Here is a 22,560-nt window from a genome sequence, read left to right on the forward strand (position 1 = left end):
CATTATATTTGTCAAACATGACAGACTATGGTATTGACTACAGCCTATTTTGGGCAAATGGGGAATTGAGACGATGCGCACTTGCATCTCAACTGCCACTTGTCAAAATTCCTTCGCGAACATCTTGTGGTCCGCCGCGACCTGTTTTAACATGATTTGCTATGAAACACTGACTTACACACTCTGGTAATGGATAGCGAGAAAGTTGTAAGAAACAAATCGGTACGGAAACACATGTGTCGCCAGTGAGCTGATAAGCTGATGGAGCTAACGTGGCCTGCCTGCTCGATGTACCTGCTTCATTGACAAAACACAGAGATGGAACTTGGCTGGCTAGTGATTTAGGAACTAATAAATGTTGTTGTGAAGGGTATGGAACCCTGGTCTCTGGTGGGAGTCTTAAAGTGATTGGTGTAGGGGAGTTTTATCACTACATCATGGCTCTGCACTAATTACAGATTTCTTGATTGATCTGAGATTATTTCGGCATATTTGAGGAAGTGGTAGGATATGTTGTTGCTACCGTGACTAGTTTTTTCAGCTGTTATTTAAGGTTAAATCCGCATTTCTAAGCCTAAAAGCCTTTGTTCCTCTTTCTGTTTCTTACCCAATATGGTTCATATTCTTACAGGAAAGAGCTCCAACCCAGGCTCAGACAGCAAGCCCAGTCCCACAGCATCAGGAAATCATAAACAATGCAGACAGAAGCACCAACCTGCTGTAGCGACAGTTTTATTTGTCCAACTCACCTCAAATCACTCAAACAGACTCCCAAAATAAGAAACATACCTCTGCTCCCAATGTGGGAAGAGTTTCAGTCGGACAGGAGACCTAAGAGTCATCAGAGATCACACAGTAAAAAAAAGCCTTACCACTGCGCTCAGTGTGGGAGGGATTCACTCAGCTTGGAAGTCTAAAAAGTCACCAGAGAATACATACAGGGGAGAAGCCTACCACTGCTCCCAGTGTGGGAAGAGCTTTAATCGTTCAGGAAACCTTACAGAACATCAAAGAATACATACAGGGGAGAAGCCTCACCACTGCACCCAATGTGGGAAGTGTTTCAGTCGGGCAGAGATTCTAAAGACTCATAAGAGAACTCACACAGGAGAGAAACCTTTCCACTGCTCTGCTTGTGGGAAGAGTTTTACAAGAGAAGTAAGCCTAAAGAATCATCAAAGAGTACACACTGAGAGAAACCTTTCCACTGCTCCACATGCGGGAGGGGTTTCAGTGAGAAAGTAAATCTTAATAGACATGAAGAGAGTACTAGTGAAGAGAAGCCTTACCACTGCACCACATGTGGGAAGAGCTTTAATCATTCAGGAAGCCTTAAGGAACACCAGAGAATACATACAGGGAGAAAACCTTACCACTGCACTGAGTGTGGAAAGAAATTCCGTTTTGCAGGAGATCTAAAGAATCACCAGAGATCACACAGTAGAGAGAAGCCTTACCACTGCTCTCTTTGTGGGAAGAGTTTCAATCAACCCGGAAACCTAAAGAGTCATCAGCGAATACACATAGAAGAGAAGCCTACCTGTACTTCAATGTGATTATCAAAGAGAGGAGGGTGAGAGGGAAATCAATGATAAGGTAAAGAGAGAAATTGAGGAAAGTAATGGTGTAGTTGACTCAGGTACTTCAAGACTACCTGGTCGTTATCGTTACCCCTGCCCTCAATGTGGGAAGAATTTTAGTTCCTCAAGTAATCTAAAGAATCATCAAAGAGTACACACTGGAGAGAAACCTTTCCACTGCTCAGCATGTGGGAAGCGTTTCCGTGAGAAAGCACACCTTAAGAGACATGAGAAGGTACATATGGAGAGAAGCCTTACAACTGCTTCGAATGTGGGAAGAATTTCCGTTTGGAAGATACTCTACAGAAACACCAGAGAATCCACACAGGAGAGAAGCCTCACCACTGCTCTCTTTGTGGAAGAGCTTTAATCATTCAGGAAGCCTTAAAGAACATCAAAGAATAAAAAAAAAAAAAAAAAAAAAAAAAAAAAAAAAAAAAAAAAAAAAAAAAAAAAAAAAAAAAAAAAAAAAAAAAAAAAAAAAAAAAAAAAAAAAAAAAAAAAAAAAAAAAAAAAAAAAAAAAAAAAAAAAAAAAAAAAAAAAAAAAAAAAAAAAAAAAAAAAAAAAAAAAAAAAAAAAAAAAAAAAAAAAAAAAAAAAAAAAAAAAAAAAAAAAAAAAAAAAAAAAAAAAAAAAAAAAAAAAAAAAAAAAAAAAAAAAAAAAAAAAAAAAAAAAAAAAAAAAAAAAAAAAAAAAAAAAAAAAAAAAAAAAAAAAAAAAAAAAAAAAAAAAAAAAAAAAAAAAAAAAAAAAAAAAAAAAAAAAAAAAAAAAAAAAAAAAAAAAAAAAAAAAAAAAAAAAAAAAAAACAAAAACTACCATAGGGAAGAGCCTTACCACTTGGATCTTTTTGTGGGAAGAGCTTCTATCATTTCAGGAACGAAAGGATAATTAATATTAAGGTCTAAAGGCTTGATTCTGTCATACCAGAGGCACTGTTCATTCAGATAGGAGAGAAAGGCCAGTGACTGTTGAGCACCGCAACATCACCCACCTTGCAATCTGAGCGGAGGCAGTCAACATTTTAAACTATTTAACCATAAATTATAAATGCAATTTGGAACATTTGCGCTTATAGCCTACTGCCGTGTGCGCATTGCTGAGCTTATAGCCCACCCGGTTTCTTCATGCATCGAGCCGACAGAAACAAACATCTCTCTGGTAAGAAGAAGGGCGGGGGTGTATGCCTTATGATTAACAAGTCGTGGTGTGATCATAACAACATACAAGAACTCAAGTCCTTTTGTTCACCTGACCTATAATTCCTTACGATCAAATGCCGACCGCATTATCTACCAAGAGAATTCTCTTCGATTATAATCACAGCCGTGTATATCCCCCCCCAAGCAGACACCTTGACGGCCCTGAAAGAACTTCATTGGACTATGTAAACTGGAAACCACATATCCTGAGGCTGCATTTATTGTAGCTGGGGATTTTAACAAGGCTAATCCGAAAACAAGGCTCTCTAAATTTKATCAGCATATTGAATGCGCGACCCGGGCTGGCAACACTCTGGATCATTGCTACTCTAAWTTCTGTGACGCGTACAAAGCCCTCCCTCTGCAAATCTGAAGACGACTCCATTTTGTTGCTCCCAGCCTGTAGACAGAAACTAAAACAGGAAACGCCCGTGCTCAGGTCTGTTCAATGCTGGTCCGACCAATCTGATTCCACGCTTCAAGATTGCTTCGTTCATGTGGACTGGGATATGTTCCGGATAGCATCGGACAWTAACATTGATGTATACGCTTATTCRGTGAGCAAGTTTATTAGCAAGGGCATCGGTGATATGGTACCCACGGTGACTATTAAATCCTTCCYCAACCAGAAACCGTGGATTCGTGCAAAACTGAAAGTGCRAACCACTGCTTTTAATCATGGCAAAGCRACCGGAAACATGACTGAATACAAACAGTGTAGCTATTCCCTCCGCAAGGCAATCAAACAAGCTAAGCGTCAGTATATAGACAAAGTAGAGTCGCAATTCAACGGCTCAGACACGAGAYGTATGTGGCAGGGTCTACAGCCAATCACGGATTACAAAAAGAAAAGCAGCCCCGTCGCGGACACCAATGTCTTGCTCCCAGACAAACTAAACAACTTCTTTGCTTGCTTTGAGGACAATACAGTGCCACTGACACGGCCCACTACCAAAACCTGCGGGCTCTCCTTCACAGCAGCCAACGTGAGTAAAACATTTAAACGTGTTAAAGGCCCAGACGGCATCCCTAGCCGCGTCCTCAGAGCATGCGCAAACCAGCTGGCTGTTGTGTTTACGGACATATTCCATCAATCCCTATCCCAGTCTGCTGTTTCCACATGCTTCAAGAGGGCCACCATTGTTCCTGTTCCCATGAAATCTAAGGTAACTGAACTAGATGACTATCGCCCCGTAGCACTCACTTCTGTCATCATGAAGTGCTTTGAGAGACTAGTCAAGGATCATATCACCTCCACCCTACCTGACATCCTAGACCCACTCCAATTTGCTTACCGACCAAATAGKTCCACAGACAACGCAATCGCAACCACACKGCCCTATCCCATCTGGACAAGAGGAATACCTATGTAAGAATGCTGTTCATCGATTACAGCTCAGCATTCAACACCATAGTAACCTCCAAACTCGTCATGAAGCTCGAGACCCTGGGTCTCGACCCCGCCCTGTGCAACTGGGTCCTGGACTTTGACAGGCCGCCCCTAGGTGGTGAGGGTAGGAAGCAACATCTCCACCCCACTGATCCTCAACACTGGGGCCCCACAAGGGTGAGTTCTAGGCCCTCTCCTGTAGGGGGAGGGGCTGTATCACCGCCTGGTACGGCAACTGCTCCGCCCACAACCGTAAGGATCTCCAGAGGGTAGTGAGGTCTGCACAACGCATCACTGGGGCAAACTACCTGCCCTCCAGGACACCTACACCACCCGATGTCACAGGAAGGAAAAAAAGATCCTCAAGGACAACAACCCACCCAGACACTGCCTGTTCAACCCGCTATACCAGAAGCGAGGTCAATACAGCGTGCATCAAAGCTAGGACCGAGAGACTGAAAAACAGATCTATCTCAAGGCCATCAGACTTAAACAGCCATCACTAGCATTGAGTGGCTTCTTGCCAACATACAGACTCAATCTTTAGCCACTTTATAATTAACATTTGGATTAATAAATGTATCACTAGTCACTTAAACGTCACTTTATATAATGTTTACAATCCTACATATTCTTCAATATGTATATACTTACTCTATTACCATAGCATCTGCCCTATTGCCGTTCGGCCATCGACTCATCCATATATTTATTGTACATATTCTATTAATTCCCTACACTTGTGTTGTATAAGGTAGTTGTTGTGAAATTGTTAAATACTTGTTATGATATTACTGCTACGGTTCACAAGCCAAGATTTCGCTACACTGCATTAATCTGCGTAAGATGTTATGTGACCAATAAAATTTGATTTGATTTACTGCCGTGAGAACATTGCTGAGCTTATAGCCTTTATTGCCGTGTGGACATTGCTGAATCGTATATGAGACTAAATACTTTACAAAAAAATGGTAACTAAACATTCTGTCAGCCTCATTGTTATTAAAGGTGGTTTTGATGTACGATGGTTGTATTCATTGGATCTATCACCCCACAAACTGTCCCAGAGTCTGGTCTGGAATATTTACTTCTCGCACAGAACAACAAGCTGACCAATAGAAGAGGTCAATGTTTGTACTATTGGGGATAGTACATTGACATAGTTAAAAGCGGCAGTTCTGTTCGTTACCATCTTGTTCGCTGACAAGGCTGACCAATAGAAGAGGTCAATGTTTGTACTATGGGCGATTAGAACATGACTTAATAAAAGCAGCAGCTGCCTTGTTCGTTACTCATTCTTGTCGACCAAAAAAGTGGACATTGTTCTAACTCTTCAATTAGCGTCTGAATCCGAAAGACCGTGATCCCCTGATGTTGTTGTCTTTCACAATAGGCCATACCCCGATTGTGTCCTCCAACTAGCCAAGATCCCCCGATGTGTCTGTCTTCACTAGTGCCAGCCTACCCCTGATGTGCGGTCTTCACTAGCATAGCCTACCCCGATGTGTCGTACTTCACTAGCAGCCTACCCCGATGTGTCGTCTTCACTAGCAGCCTACCCCGTGTTGTCGTCTTCCTAGCAGTCTCCCATGTGTCTGTCTTCACTAGTACATCCCCCGATGTGTCTGTCTTCACTAGCAGCCTACCCCGATGGTGTCGGTCTTCACTAGCAGCCTCCCCCATGTCCTGGGTCTTCACTAACAGCCTACCCGATTGTGTCTAGCAGCTCACTGTCACACCATGCTCTCTTCCTCGATTGTTCTCCGGTCTCATTAGCAGTCTCCCATTTCGTCTTCCATAGCTAGCATCCGAGGCGTCTCATCATCGATAGTGTCTGTCTTCACTAGCAGCTCTACCCCGATGTGTCTGCTTCACTAGTAGCAGGCCTACCCCGATTTGTGTCTCTCTCACAGCAGCCTACCCCATGCTGTTCTGTTTCACTAGATACAGCCTACCCCGATTTGTGCGTCTTCACTAGAGCCTACCCAGGTCTGTCCCTACTAACAAGCCTACCCGATGTGTCGGTCTTCACTATAGCCACCCCCGATGTGTCTGTCTTCACTAGTAGGACCCATGTCCTACCATAGTGTCCTCCTGTCTACTAACACCTACCCCGCTGTGTCGTCCCATTCTATACGCCTACCCCGATGTGTCTGGCCTTCCCATAGTGACTACCCCGATTGTGTCGCCTCTCCACTAATAGCCTACCCCGATGGTCGGCCTTCACTAATAGCCTACCCCGATGTGTCGCCTTCACTAATGCACTACCCCGATGTGTCGGCCTTCACTAAATGCCTACCCCGATGTGTCGGCCTGCATCAACAGCCACCCGAGTCCCTTCCCAGTAGCCTACCCCGATGTTTCGCCTTCACTAGTAGCCTCCCCGATGGTCGGTCTTCACTAGTAGCCTACCCCGATGTGTTCGCGCTCACTAGTACCTCCCGATGTGTCGTCCTTCACTAGTAGCTCCCCGATGTGTCTGTCTTCACTAGTAGCCTCCCCGATGTGTCGTCCTTCACTAGTCCTCCCCCGGAGTTTCGGCCTTCACTAGCAGCCTACCCCGATGTTGTCGGCCCTTCACTAATAGCCTACCTCGGAAGCTCGACCGACTGTGAGATGACTATCACGTATCGGGTAATTGGCTAATAATGAATTGAGATGTCTTGAGAGAACCATGTAGTGAGACGGTGCTTCGAGACAAGCGTTGGCACTAGGAGAAGGGAATGGCTTACCCAGACTATGCAAATAGTCTGCGAGCCATTTGATTAGCTGTTCAGGAGTCTTATGGCTTGGAAGTAGAAAGCTATTTAGGAGCCTCTTGAACCTAGACTTGCACTCTGGTACTGCTCTCCGTGCTTCTGCGGTAGCAGAGGGAACATCTATGACTAGGGTGGCTGACTGTGACGATTTTTAGGCCTTCCGTTAGGGCCTTCCTCTGACTACCGCTGTGCCTGGATGGCAGGGAAACTTGGCCCTGGTGATGTACTGGCCGTACGCACTACACTCTGTAGTGCCTTGCGGCCGAGCAGTTGCCATACCAGGCAGTGATGCAACCCGTTCAGGATGCTCTCGATGTGTAGCTGTAAAAATCTGAGGACCCATGCCAAGTCTTTGTGTCTCCCTGGGATAGTTCATGCCCTCTCACGGGAATACTTTGTCTTGGTGAGCTTGGACCATGTTAGTTTGTGGTGATTGTGACGCCAAAGGAACTTGAAGCTCTCAACCTGCTCCACTACAGCCCCGTCGATGAGAATGGGGCTGCTCGGTCCGCCTTTTTCCTGGTCCACATCATCTCCTTTGTCTTGATCACATTGAGGGAGAGTGTTGTACTCTGCCCATACGGCAGGTCTTGACCTCCTACCTTAGGCTGTCTCATCGTGTCAGTGATCAGGTTGTTGTGTAGTGGGGCACGATTGGAATTCAAAACACAACCCTCATGTACGTCGTGACCACCTGTTACCCACAAATCTCACAACTGTTTTGGAATTACTATGACCCAAATATCTCACCTACACTTAGCTATATTGAAAGTTGAAAAAGTTGACAATTTAATTCGATGCCACATAAGCCATTTTCAACCAGAGAAGTTTTTTTTTTTTTTTATTCATTCTCCTTTAATTTGTTGGGATGTGAGCCAGAGGGCTGGTACATTAACAGAGCATTGAAAGAAAGCTTTACTAGGGGCTTGTTGCTTTGAATCACACAGTGATAACGCAAATTAAATATATAAAATATTATCATGTTTGGTGATATAAGAATTCGCCTCCCTCCAAACACAGCCTGAACTCAAGTCAAAGAGGATGTAAGTCTGAACATTTTCATAGGCATTTAGCAGACGCGCTTAACCAGAGCGACTTGCAGTTAGTGCATCCATCTTAAGTAGGTGAGACCCCCACATCTTCATCATCAGTAAGTATATTGTTCCTCAATAAAGTAGCTATCAGCAAAGGCTTGCTAGTGGGAAAAGACCTCAGAACTCACCCGAGTCACTATTTTCTTCCTCCTGATTTCTCTCCTCCTCCTCCTCCTCCTCCTTTCACAATCACATTGAGTTCCAGTGTTTGACTGCCTTCCAGCTTCACTGTCATCACCTCTGGAGCCCGTTGTGAGCTTTCTGGGCCGGAACACCACAGCCAGAACCCGGCTCACAATGGTAGGCTGGTGTATCTAAAAGCGGAGACCCAAATAGTTCAGGATGGTTTTCACAAATGGATCTTTCGTGGGATTGCACTCAGAAAAGACAACACCAATATGTAACGTTTGCTAAACGAGCTAACCACACATCACGTCCAACAGTTAGCATATAATCCGTAGTCCATAGTAACGGTTGGTCCAGCTAATCTCCGCTAGTAATTTTGCTCACAATGAGACGATAGCTGGCTACCAAACGCAAGTCACACTTCAACCGTTACCCTGAACTGAAGTTAGCTATCAGCTTAAGAAACGGTTGGAGGGTGTAGGTAGCTAACTATCTAGCGTGCTAATCGCTAATGGAGCTGGGGAACACATCTCAAGGCCCGGCATGGCAACCGTGCAGTTCATGGAATGATTTTAGTACTAACCGGTAGCCAGGTATTTCAGCAGCGGTTGTTCAGCTAATAAGCTACTAGCTATTCCTCGCTAGTCATTTTGCTCACAATGAGACGATAGCTGGCTACCAAACGCAAGTCACACTTCAACCGTTACCCTGAACTGTAGTTAGTAACTAACATTAGCTATACTACGGATTGGAGTTGTAACTAACTAACTATCTAGCTGACTAATGGCTACCTTGCTGGGAAAACAACAACAAAAGAAAGGCCGCGGCAACCACTGCAGATTTATGGAATGCGTTAGTTTACTACCAAACAAAGGTCACATTTAAAATGTAAATACCTGAACAGTTAACTTTCTGTAATCGTTTGGCTGTAATGCAAATGATGAGATCCTGTGAGAGCAAGCAGAAAGTTCAATATGATATTCTATATGGTATAAACACTCTGTATGACGGGATCTCTTCTTCGATGTGGTTAACGGCGGTTGGCATCCAATACACGTTGCATTACCGCCACCACCTAGACTGGAGTATAACTCCCTTATAGTTCGCTTCTTTTTTTAAAGTTAATAAATGAACAAATACCCTACCATCTAACCTACCACAATTAAAAACCCACCACCCTACTCCACTAAATCTATGTAATCTACCTCAGCCAACAGCCTGAAAGGACAGGACCACTTACACCACCCTGTAACTCTTCTGATGTCAAATCTCATACAACCAAAACTTCTCTGCAACTGCCACCACAACTTCATTTTCGCAACCTTTTCCACTCCTGCAATACAGTTGATAAACAATGCGATAAATTCAAAAAACTCAATCTTACTGAACATACATCACTCCGGCCTATCCCTCTGTACTGGTGCAGATCTACTACTTACACCACTCCTTCAGGATCCCTCCCCCTTGACCCATCTTCCTCTACTTCCTTCACTGCCTCAGCATATGACAACTCTGCCATATTCTAACCCTGGTAACCTCAACCGTCCTCTCTCTAACTGACATTTCTGATCTCCAGACCCATGTGCACCCCTACAATTAAACATACCGCAGGTAGCCTATGTGTGTAAGCGTTGGGCAGTAACCAATTGCTAGATTGTTCTTGCCCCTGAACAAGGCAGTTAACCCACTGTTCCCCGGTAGGCCGTCATTGTAAATTAGAATTTGTTCTTAACTGACTTGCCTAGTTAAATAAAGGTTAAATAAAAAAAGGCCATATAAACGCATTGAATAACGCTGTATTACCAAGTGGGCAGATGTTGGAGAGAGTGAAACCTCTTGCAGCTCCTCTTCCTCACTGGTAGGGGCTCTTGCAGCTCCTGAGTGGCGCAGCGGTCCAAGGTACTGCATCTCAGTGCTAGAGGTGTCACTACAGACACCCTGGTTTGAATCCAGGCTGTATCAAAACTGGCCATGATTGGGAGTCCCATAGGGTGGTGCACAATTGGYCCAGCGTCGTCCGGGTTTGGCCGGTGTAGGCCGTCATTGTAAATRATAATTTGTTCTTAACTGACTTGCCTAGTTAAATAAAGGTTAATTAAAAAATATTTGTAGGATTTCAAGACATTGGGGTCTTAGCCCAAAGCCAGTAGGGGAGTCCGGGGGCATTCTACCCCGACAAAAAAAATAAGGAATTTCAACAGCTAAATGCATGAATTTGGTGCACTTTGAGATTAACTTTGAGATTAGATATTAGATATTTTTCAGGTAATTTGCACCTTCCCACCTGCCACAGCAGAAAATACCAGTACTCAATTACAGTTGCTACTGTGGGTCTCTCTACTCTGGAACACTCTCTACTCTTTACTCTACAGTGTATTGCCAAAAACCACTCAACAACTTCAAACATAGACTCTGACTTGTCTAATGAGCCAATCTGATTGTCAAAAATGTCTGGGATATTTTATTTCAGCTCATGAAACATGGGACCAAAACTTTACATGTTTCATTAATATTTTAGTTCAGTGTAATTAGAATCTATAGAGCAGCTTGAAGTAATACGGTTTACTGTGTGCTCAACCTACCTATGTTTTCTCTCCATCTGCCCTCTTCTGTCACTTTCTCTGTCTTCTCTGTTGTCGCTCTCCATCTGCCCTCTTCTGTCACTTTCTCTGTCTTCTCTGGTGTCTCTCTCCATCTGCCCTCTTCTGTCACTTACTCTGTCTTCTCTGTTGTCTCTCTCCATCTGCCGTCTTATTTCACTTTCTCTGTCTTGTCTGGTGTCTCTCTCCATCTGCCCTCTTCTGTCATTTTCTCTGGTGTCTCTCTCCATTTTCCCTCTTCTGTCACTTTCTCTGTCTTCTCTGGTGTCTCTCTCCATCATCTACTCTTCTGTTGCTGTCTCTGTCTTGTCTGTTGCCTCTCTCCATCATCTACTCTTCTGTTGCTGTCTCTGTCTTGTCTGTTGCCTCTCTCCATCATCTACTCTTCTGTTGCTGTCTCTGTGTCTTCACTTCCCTACCATGTTTTTCCACTGGCTGCTGCTGGTCTAAAGCCTTGTTCACATTGGCAGTTTGAAGTGACTGAAATCCAATTATTTTTGCATATTCGATTAGAATCTGTTATTTTTCGTGCAGTCTGAACAGCCAAAAAAAGCACATGGAATCTGATATTTCAAGACACATTTCAAACCACCTTCTAAAAACATGTTTTCAATTTGTCATTATGGGTTTGTGTGTGTAGATGGGTGAGATACATGTTTTTCTTTAATCCATTTTGAATTCAGGCTGTAACACCACAAAATGTGGAATAAGTCAAGGGGTATAAATACTCTCTGAAAGCACTGTAGGCACTGTATTTACAACAATGCAAGAAAACCATAAAGTCCAGACACAAACCATTCACATGAAGGCCAACCAAATGGAATGATGAATTCAATTAACAATGGTCTCTCCCCTCTACAGTGTTATCAAATCCTCTCAGATCTACACAAGTACATGGGGTGCAGGGCTTAGGGGACGAGTTATATGACCACCTCCTCTCTATCTACCCTTGGTCCAACCAACCCTCCTTTAGGAGCATTCGTCTTCCGCCTAGTCGAACCTTTGGCCCACCAACCTTCCGAGAGCCATCTCTTCTCCTAGCGATCTTGGTCACCAACCTCCTTTGAGAAGCCACTCTTCTTCCAGTTCGGACTTTGGAAAACCTGCCAACCAACTTCCTTTGGAGGAAGCCACCTCTTCTTTCCTAGTCTGACCATTCGACCAGTCGCGAACTCGTCCATCTCCAGAGCTTAGAGAGACCAGGCTACTCCCAACAGCTAGAGCAACCATCATCTGTCAGACCGACCAGCGCTGACCGATATTTGAGGGAACCTACACACATGCTTGCGCTTCTCTGTAGACATCACCGGATTAAGAGTGGGAGAACCAGTGAGACCAGGCCAAAGCCAGCTCCAACCTAAGGAGGTAAGGCCCTATCGCAAATCCATTTATAGTTCCTATCACATCTATGAGAGCCTAGAACCACCACCTAATCCAGTGTTCAGAGGAAAGTCGATGCGCAGACACAGCGGTTTTAATCTAAGTTCTCTTAACTTCCTTTAATTGTCCGTACCTTAATGAGATACTTCACACACACGATATGCCCATATCTCTTTCTGACTGAGCCAATCCCTGCTTAAGCCATTTCTCACACGTGATCAAAGATTATGAGAATTATAATCGCTTGCCAGGAGGCCCTTCCCCACTCGGCAACCTTTCCTTTGGCAGGGCGAAGCCACCTCTTCAATGTCCCTTAGCATCTGACCCTGGTCCACTCATACTCCTCTCTTGGGGACCTCTCTCTTGCAGGGCTGCTTACCCCACCTCTCTTCCTCTTCCTGTTGAGTCTGACCTTGGTCCACCAACCTTCCTTTGGAGGAAGCCAATCTTCTGTCCTAGTCTGACCTTGGTCACCAAACCTTCCTTTGGAGGAGCCAGTCTCTTCTGTCCATAGTCTGACCTTGGGCCACCAACCTTCCTTGAGAGACCATCTTCTGTCTAGCTGACCTTCGGTCACCAACCTCTTTGGAAGAGCCACTCTTCTGTTGTCCTAGTGTGCCTTGAGTCATACCCTCGCTTTGGAGAGAGATCTCTCGTTGTCCTAAGCTGCGTTGCCCACTGCCCCAAGCAAACACCGTTCTTTGAAGCGTGGATTGATTAAAATTCCGCCCTTGGGTCTCTGGAATCCCAACCCTTCTGCCACACATCTACCAAACAGTCTTCTGATCTTACATTGAGCCTCACCTACACACACTTGTGAAGCATCTATTGATTCAGTTTTAAGCGCCTTTTGGCGTTAATTTGATCTACAAGTTCACAGAATCATTACAAACCACACAATTTGACCTTTGTACTGCCAGCAGCACAAACAATGACATCACTCTCGTATAATGAGTTTATTTACCTTTATTTGATCAGGCAGGTCAATTAAATACACATTCTTAACACCTTATTCACAAAAATTAAATAAAATATCAAACTTTTTTTTTTAAACTAACATAAAAGCCTGCATTTCAACTAATTACAATATCAATAACTGATTAAAAAGATGTTCAATTTGAATCAATGGCCACCTTTATTGTGCTAATAAGAAAATGCAATAAGTTATTTATGAAAAAATAAATAATAATATTGCTTCAAAGACAACTTTTTAGGACCAATATTGAAAAATACAATGTTGAAAATATTGGTCTGTAGACCCTGTCTGTAGAACTTGTCTGTAGGACCTGTCTGTAGGACCCTGTCTGTAGACCCTGTCTCCTCAGTTAAAGTGGGTTGGAAATTATTCATTATGGTCTCTACTAACCAAATATGTTTCGTTTTTGAGAGGGACTGTGTCTTTTATATCCAGTAGTACTTTGTGTTCCGGCCCCTCCATTGTCCCCCATGCAATGTATATGGAATACACCGTGGCCAGTAGAGAAAAAAATAAAAACTTTACTACCCGTCTCAGGTAAACCCGGGGTGGAWAACACATATGTTTTTAAAGGGGACTGTGTCATACATATCCAGCAGCACTTCGTTCTCCACCATAGAGGTGGACAGAAGGCTCACAGGCAGCGCCATTGAAGGTTTTCAACATTTTAAAGTAGTCAACTGGGTGGGGACTTACTATTGATTGATTGATTTACTGAGGATAAACAAGCACCGAGTACAACCCAGTAGATAACGCGTTAAAGCAAAAAAATCACTTGTTTCTAACGTGGTCCCTTGTGTGTTTAGGAAGGATCACAGAACTCCATCCAGGTCAGCAGGAGGGATCAACCAATGAATTATATGGAGCTAACGTTCCATAACTGCAGCTGGCAGTAAATCACCAATCTGGGCTTTGTACACTATCAAAGTAGGTGGTGATGTGTACCTTTTTGAGTTTATTTTCTACCTTCCAATACACTCATAGAAGTAGAACAGACATGGATTACTTTAAGAGGTAGCCTTCAATGGTGCTGCCCATGCCCTGTCATAGAAGACAGCATTGCAATGGATAGGAGGTGTGCCTTTACATTCCTATGGAGTTAGCATTGCAATGGATAGGTGGTGTGCCTTTACATTCCTATGGAGTTAGCTTATGTAGCCTCTTCCTTCACCTCTCTCTCCTCAACTTCTCTCTCTTCTGTCTTAATGTGTCTCTGTTCGCCCTCCTCCTCTTTGACAATCACATTGAGAGTAYGTGTAGGTTTCTCTCCAATGTGTCTTAACTGATGATTCCTTATGTTTGTTGCCCAACTGAAACTCTTCCCACAAAGTGTGCAGTGGTAGGGCTTCTCCCCTGTATGTACTCTTTGATGTTCCTTAAGTACTGAATAATAATTGAAGCTTTTCCCACATTGGGTACAGTGGTAAGGTTTCTCTCCACTATGTACTCTCTCATGTCCCGTAAGTTTTACTTTCTCACTGAAACTCTTCCCACATTGGGAGCAGTGGTAAGGCTTGTGATTTTTCTGATGAGTCTTCAGGTTTCCTAACTGACTGAAACTCTTCCCGCAAAGAGAGCAGTGGTAAGGCTTCTCCCCAGTATGTACTCTTTGATGGTCCTTAAGTCTTCCTGAATGATTGAAGCTCTTCTCACACTGGGAGCAGGGGTAAGGATTMTCTCCAATGTGCATTCTCTGGTGAGCCTTTAGCTTGCTTGGTGTCTGAAAACTCTTCTCACATTGACTGCAAMGGTAAGTCTTATTTATTTTGGGAGTTTGTTGGTGTGATTTGTGGCGMGTTGGATAAATACAACTGTCGCTACAGCAGGGTTGGGGCTTCTGTCTGCGGTTTCCTGATGCTGTGGGACTGGGCTTGCTGTCTGAGCCTGGGTTGGAGCTCTCTCCTGTAAGAAAATGAACACATATGGGGTAAGAAACAGAAAGAGCGGAAACAAAGGCTTTTGGGTTTAAAAATGCAGGATTCAACATGAATTTGGTGGGATGTGAGCTGGAGGGCGTGTACATTAACAGAGCATTAACAGACTTTACAAGGGGCTTGTCGCTTTGTATCACACAGAGATAAATTACAATGCATTGCACACTGGTGAGTACTGGACAGACATTTGTTTTGGCACTCACCCTCCCACATTCAGAGGCCTGAGGGTTATACTACAAAACAGGATCAATGAGTTAGCCAGMTAACTTGCCTAAATATTCAGAAATAACTTTAAGCTTGATATTGGCATGGTCTAATTGACTGAGTAAAGCCAGTGTGTCTATGTATGCGTATGACTCATCAACACTGTACACGTCAGCTACTACAGCAACTGAAATGACAGTAACACTTAACAAAGAGCTGCGGTTAGTTTCAGAATAGGTGACAAGGAATCAAAAACCAAAAGCATTGTATTTGGGACAAATCATTCACTAAACCTCAACTAAATCTTGTAATGAATAATGTGGAAATCGAGCAGGTTGAGGAGACTAAACTGCATGGAGTAACCCTGGATTGTAAACTGTCATGGTCAAAACATATTTATACAACAGTAGCTAGGATGGGGAGAAGTCTGTCCATAATAAAGCGATACTCTTCATTCTTAACAACACTATCAACAAGGCAGGTCCTACAGGACCTAGTTTTGTCGCACCTGAATACTGTTCAGTTGTGTGGTCAGGTGCCACAAAAATGGACTTCGAAAAATTGCAATTGGCTCAGAACAGGGCAGCACGGATGGCCTTTGGATGTACACAGAGAGCATTAATAATATGCATGTCAATCTCTCATGGCTCAAAGTGGAGGAGAGATTGACTATCACTACTTGTATTTGTGAGAGGTATTGACATGTTGAAAGCACCGAGCTGTCTGTTTAAACTACTGGCACACAGCTCGGACACCCATGCATACTAGAGGTCGACGATTAATCGGAATGGGCGAATTAATTAGGGCCGATTTCAAGTTTTCATAACAATGCAGTAATCGGCACTTTCCTGCCGATACCGATTATGGCCGAATGCTACATGCACTCAACGAGGAGACTGCGGTGGCAGGCTGGACTACCTGATAGCGTGCGAGCCTGGAGCAAGGAGCCCAAGGTAATGAGTGCTAGCTCAGCACTATTAGAACTTATCTTATAACACCCAACAACCATCAAACATAATCACTAGTTAACTACACATGGTTGATTGTGGATCATTAAATAGTTTATCTAGCTTGTCCCTGCGTTGCATATAATTTGATGCGGTGCCTAGTTTAATTTATAGTGAAGTCACAGCCCTACTCGCCAAACGGGTGATTTAACAAGCGCCATTCCGTGAAAAAAGCCCACTAATACACTTCGAACAATGTGTACCCCTACCCTCTACCATAAACAATCAACGCCTTTCTTCAAAATCGAAACACAAGTATATGTATTTTGAAGACGCTCGCATATTTAGTTCATATTGCCTGCTAAACTTAATTTATTTTTAATAGGGAAATTGTGTCACTTGTCTTGCGTTCTGTGCAACAGAATCAGGGTATATTGGCCAGCAAGTTTGGGCCGCCTGGCTCGTTGCAAACTAATTTGCCAGAATTTTACATAATTATGACATAACATTGAAGGTTGTGCAATGTAACAGCAATATTTAGGCGTATGGATGCCACCCGTTAGATAAAATACAGAACGGTTCCATATTTCACTGAAAKAATCAAAAAACTGATAAMAATACACCCTATTGAACAGCTGGGACTGTGAAGCAACAATCATAGACACGTAACACATGGATTTTGTGTTGTAGATATGTGGTAGTGGAGTAGAGGCCTGAGGGCACACACTTAATATGTTGTGAAAACTCTTATGTATTGTAATGTTTTTAAAATGTATAACTGCCTTCATTTTGCTGGACCTCAGGAAGAGTAATGGGGATCCATAATAAATACAAATACAAACTTGTCTAAATATTCAGAAATAACTTGAAGCTTGATATTGGCATGGTCTAATTTGACTCAACAACGCAAAACACACATATAAGTTTAGATGTCTTAATGTACCAGAAAATCAACTGTAATGTTGTTTATCAAAATTAGCTGGTTAATTCAATGATCTTGATTTGTATAACACAAAGATGATGTTGTTAGCCTGAATTTACCGGAGTCAACGGAGTCACTGTTTCTGTCCTCGCTCTCTCCCTCCTCTTTGACAATCACATTGAGTTCCAGTGTTTGACTGCAGTCCTCCAGCTTCACTGACACCATCTCTGGACCCTGTTGTGAGCTTGTATGGGCCGGAACACCACAACCAGAACCCGGTTCAGACATGGTCGGCTAGAGGTGGATCTAAAAGAGGAGACCCAACGAGTTCAGGGGGATTTTCACTAACCTTGATCGTGGGATAGTTCCAAAAATATATATGTAGCTAAAATCTCATCCCGTTCAACATGGATTAACACAAACCGGTAGCCAATTAGTTTAGCAACGGTTGGTCAAGATAATTTAGCTAGCTAACTACCTAGCCAACCGCCCTCTACCTTATTCCTAACTAGACATTTTACTCACAATGCAACGATAGCTGGCTAAGTATAAAATAAAGACACACTTCAACTCTCACTGAATTTAGTTAGCTAGCTACACAAACGGGTTTGATTGGAGTGTTGTTCTAGCTAGTTTGGATAACAACAAAGCCAGGCCGCGGCAACCACTAACGATTCATGGAATGCGTTAGTTTACAGACCAAATTTACAAGCTCACATTTAAAATGTTAGCAGTAGGCTACCTGATACTGATTTCCTTAGGCTACTTGTTTGGTTGATGACATCCAGTGAGAGCGCAAGCAGAATCAATCATCCACCTGCCGACATCAGCGTCTCGTCAGCAACATTAATGAAGTACTTCCTGGTCACGGAATTTCGGAAACGTTCAAAAATAAAAGTCCCCCCATGTAATAGTAGACAAGCGTCAATAACCTGTATTTAGTCATGATATAGAAAAAAAAGTGTCTAAACGCTAGGGATGGGGGGAAAGTGTGACACCCATCAGGCCCCCGAGGACTGGAATTGCCCAGGCCTGGTATATGAAATACATATTGGCTGGTAGAGTAAAAACTATTCTAGGTGCTGCACTAGGGAATACTCAGTAGGGTCTGTAGAATACCATTTCATGGGACACTAAATTATATGGCGTGTTGCTGGCCTTTTACTCCACCCAATCCATTGTACAAAACATTAGGAACACCTGCTCTTTCCATGACATAGACTGGTGAAATAAATCCAGGTGAAAGCTATGATCCCTTATTGATGATTTAACTAGGCAAGTCAGTTTAGAACAAATTCTTATTTTTCAATGACGGCCTACATAGACTGGTGAAATAAATCCAGGTGAAACCAGGTGAAAGCTATGAACCCTTATTGATGTCACTTGTTAAATCCACTTCAATCAGTGTAGATGAAGGGGAGGAGACAGGTTAGAGAAGAATTTGATGCCTTGAGACAATTGAGACCATGGATTGTGTACAGAGCATTCGGAAAGGTATTCAGACCCCTTGACATTTTCCCACATCAATTTACACATAATACCCCATAATGACAAAGCAAAAACAGGTTTCTAGAAAATGTTGCACATTTATTACAACTAAAAAACTTAATAATACATTTACATTAAGTATTCAGACCCTTACTCAGTACTTTGTTGAAAGCATTTTTGGCAGCGATTACAGCCTGGAAGTCTTCTTGGGTAAGACGCTACAAGTTTGGCACACCTGTATTTTGGGAGTTTCTCACATTCTTTCTGTGCAGATCCTCTCAAGCTCTGTCAGGTTGGATGGGGAGTGTTGCTGCACAGCTATTTTCAGGTCTCTCCAGAGATGGTCGATCGGTTCAAGTCCGGGCTCTAGCTGGGCTACTCAAGGACATTCAGAGTCTTGTCCCGAACCACTCCTGCTTTGGTTTGGCTGTGTGGCTTAGGGTTGTTGACCTGTTGGAAGGTGAACCTTCAACCCGGGCTGAAGTCCTGAGTGATCTGGAGCAGGTTTTAATTAAGGATCTCTCTATACATTGCTCCGTTCATCTTTCCCTCGATCCTGGACTAGTCTCCCAGTCCCGGCCGCTGACAAACACCCCCACAGACATGATGCTGCGACCACCATGCTTTCACCGTAGGGATGCCTGCCAGGTTTCCTCCAGACGTGACGATTGGCATTCAGGCCAAAGACGTTCAATCTTGGTTTCATCAGACCAGAAAATCTTGTTCTCATGGTCTGAGAGTCCTTTAGGTGCCAATTTGGCAAACTCCAAGTGGATTGTCATGTGCCTTTTACTGAGGAGTTGGCTTCCGTCTGGCAATTCTACCATAAAGGCCTGATTGGTGGAGTGCAGCAGAGATGGTTGTCAGTTTGGCCGCCGGATGGCCAGCTCTAGGAAGAGTCTTGGTGGTTTCAAACTTCTTCCATTTAAGAATGATGAGGCCAATGTGTTCTTGGGGACCTTCAATGCTGCAAGAAATGTTTTGGTACCCTTCCCAGATGTATGTCTCGACAGAATCCTGTCTCGGGACTCTATGGACAATTCCTTCAACCTCATGGCTTGTTTTTTGCATCTCTCATGCACTGTCAACTGTGGGACCTTTTATAGACAGGTGTGTGCCTTTCCAAATCATTGTCCAATCAATTGAATTTAACAACAGGTGGACTCCAAGTTGTAGAAAACATCTTCAAGGATTAAATATGTATGTTAATAAGCTATTTCTGTATTTTATTTTTAATACATTTGCAAAAATGTCTAATGTCATTATGGGATATTGTGTGTAGATAAAGAATGGTTCCATCACCCAAAGGACATTACAGCCAACTTCACACAACTGTGGGAAGCATTGGATTCAACATGGCTCAGGCATCCCTTAGAATGCTTTGCCGACACTTTGTAGATCCATGCCCTGACAAATTGAGGCTGTTCTGAGGGCAAAAGGGGGTGCAACTCAATATTGGAAGGTTGTTCCTAATGTTCTGTACACTCAGTTACATATGGTGTCATTTCATGGGGCGGCACTGAAATAATACAGAGTGTTGCTTGGTCTGAAAAAGTTTTCCCCCTGACTTTTATTTTGAATACAAAATTCTGAAACCCGAAGTCTTTAATGTGGATTAGGATACAAGCTAGTGTGTTGCGTGCCAAATGACCCTAATTCTGCTGACTGTGTTCTGGATTAATGGACACTCGCAATAAAATGTTGTGAGCTGTCATATTCAGCTGTAGTAAGTAGTTGTGCATATTTTGGCCACTGACATGATACATCACTTTTTTAGTCTGTGCTGAAAATAGGGGAGTTTTTCCCAGTTCCAAGTATGGAAGTTTTCCCAAGTATGCGGAGTTTTCCCCAGTCCCAGTATGGGAGTTTTCCCCCATCCCAATTTCCCCAGTAAGTATGGGAGTTTCCCCCAGTCCCAAGTATGGGAGTTTCGTCCAATGATTCCCCTAGTCCCAAGTATGGGAGATTTTCCCCAGTCCCAAGTATCGGGAAGTTTTTCCCCAGTCCAAGTATGGAGTTTTCCCCAGTCCGAAGTATGGGAGTTTTCCCCCAGTCCCCAAGTTATGGGAGTTTTCCCCCAGTGCCAAGTATGGGAGTTTTCCCAGTCCCAAGTATGGGAGTTTTCCCCCAAGTCCCAAGTATGGGTAACTGCATAGTTGTTGCTGTGTTCTTTTTGAAGAATCTCAATCTCAAAATATATTTTGATTTTGTTTAACAACCTTCTTTGTTACTATATGATTCATATGGTATTATTTCATTAGTTTATGATGTTCTTCATTATTATTATACAATGTAGAAAAATATAGTAAAAATAAAAGAAAAATCCTGGAAATGAGTAGGTGTGTCCCAAACTTTTGACTGGTACTAGTATGTGTAGATATCTTTTTTTTTAAATTGATGCCTGTTTTGCATGTTATTCTGGTTAATATGTCACATTTCAGTTTGCAAACAATGTAAACTAAATAAATAAAACATTGAGTTTAATAAGCCCACATACAACACTTGGTCTCTTTTTTTTGCTTTCTTGAGTAAGGCAGCTTCCAAAAATGCAGGTGTTTCAGTCTAGCTCAGTGCTTCTGTGGTGGTGGGACAGCCAGCGGAAAAATACGAGCATAAGGGGTTTGGTAATTGTTCTCTAGTTGCTCCATTGATTGGCTCAGTGTTCTGTCACTCATGGGGGACACTACGTCACCGCAAAATCTACGGGTAGAGCTCGAAAATTAGATTTTGATCTAAACTTTATTAAGCGTTGATCTAACTTTATTAAACGTTGTCTAACTTTATTATATGTTGATTCTAACTTTATTAAATGTTGATCTCACTTTTATTGAAATGTTTGATCTAACTTTATTAAATGTTGATCTAACTTTATTAACCGTTGATCTAACTTTATTAAATGTTTGATCTAACTTTATTAAACGTTGGATCTAACTTTATTAAATGTTGATCTAACTTTATTAAATGTTGATCTAACTTTTATTAAACGTTTGATCTAACTTTATTAAATGTTATCTAAACTTATTAATATGTTGATCTAACTTTTAATAAACGTTGATCTAACTTTATTAACGTTGATCTAAACTTTTATTAAATGTCTGATCTAACTTTATTAACGTTGATCTACATTTTATAAAACGTTGATCTAACTTTTATTAAATCGTTTGATCTAACTTTATTAAATTGTGATCTAACTTTATTAAATGTTGGATCCTAACTTTATTAAATGTTGATCTAACTTTATTAAACGTTGATCTACTTTATTAAACGTTGATACTAACTTTATTAAACGTTGATCTAACTTTATTAAACGTTGATCTAACTTTATTAAAACGGCACGCATTCTTTATACATCACAGACATTCACCAGAGTAGCCTCTTCTCTGGGCCAGATGACGCGAGTAGAGAAGAGACTGTGCGTAAAGTAGATAATCCTACACAGGCCTGCAGTTTGATGTTATATTATTCCAACGATTCAATGTATGGCATCTTTTATTCTTGGTGATTTATCAATCAACCATGATACAATACTAACTTTTCTGGATAAAGACCAATCTACCACATCATGCCACCGTCAATGAGAGAAGAAGATTACAGTTTGTTAGCATTATTATTTAATTAATGGATACTTTACAATATTTTAAACCACAGCGGGGTTGGAACCAGTTCAGGGAAGCAAAAAAGAAAACGCGGAATTTCATAGAACAGAACCAGAACTGACACAAAAGGGATCTATAACTGTTCCGGAACGAACAGTTATTTTAAACCAGCATGGGAACTGGTTAATATATTATTTTACATTCCAGGCATTTTTTTTTTCTCCAGTCCCTATGCCACTCAGGAGATGTAACTTCGCAGTGTCTGCCTGCTGAAACTCTTTGCCAGTGTGTGTGTAGGCTACATTTACCCTCCCCTCCCACGCGGAAGCTGCATAGTCTAACTATACTGGTAGCTGCTGGTTTG

At 42.4% G+C, this 22,560-nt stretch overlaps 3 protein-coding genes and 1 pseudogene across 7 annotated transcripts in view; 2 read left to right on the plus strand and 2 right to left on the minus strand.

The window, feature by feature from the left end:
* The window catches only part of LOC139023607 (zinc finger protein 658B-like), a 4,787-nt pseudogene extending 2,802 nt beyond the window's left edge, over positions 1-1,985 (plus strand).
* LOC111957646 (ankyrin-1-like) overlaps positions 1-22,560 on the plus strand; it is a 312,240-nt gene that overhangs the window by 235,028 nt on the left and 54,652 nt on the right. The window lies entirely within an intron of this gene.
* Positions 1-22,560, minus strand: part of LOC111957647 (oxysterol-binding protein 2) — a 275,496-nt gene that overhangs the window by 110,465 nt on the left and 142,471 nt on the right. The gene's annotated exons all lie outside the window — the stretch shown is intronic.
* On the minus strand, positions 13,078-17,958 carry LOC111957655 (zinc finger protein 501-like). 2 transcript variants are annotated; one of them, XM_023978564.2, is made up of 3 exons: positions 17,855-17,958; positions 17,232-17,418; positions 13,078-15,007 (listed from the first exon to the last, which is right to left on the minus strand). In XM_023978564.2, exons 2-3 carry the CDS (start codon positions 17,398-17,400, stop codon positions 14,256-14,258), a joined length of 921 nt encoding a protein of 306 aa, XP_023834332.1. In that variant the 5' UTR covers positions 17,401-17,418; positions 17,855-17,958; the 3' UTR covers positions 13,078-14,255. The 2 variants fall into 2 exon arrangements, with proteins under 2 accessions (XP_023834332.1, XP_023834333.1); XM_023978565.2 differs by lacking the exon at positions 17,855-17,958 and adding an exon at positions 17,638-17,844.

The sequence above is a fragment of the Salvelinus sp. IW2-2015 genome, linkage group LG33, assembly GCF_002910315.2.
Source record: "Salvelinus sp. IW2-2015 linkage group LG33, ASM291031v2, whole genome shotgun sequence".
Taxonomy (NCBI): domain Eukaryota; kingdom Metazoa; phylum Chordata; class Actinopteri; order Salmoniformes; family Salmonidae; genus Salvelinus; species Salvelinus sp. IW2-2015.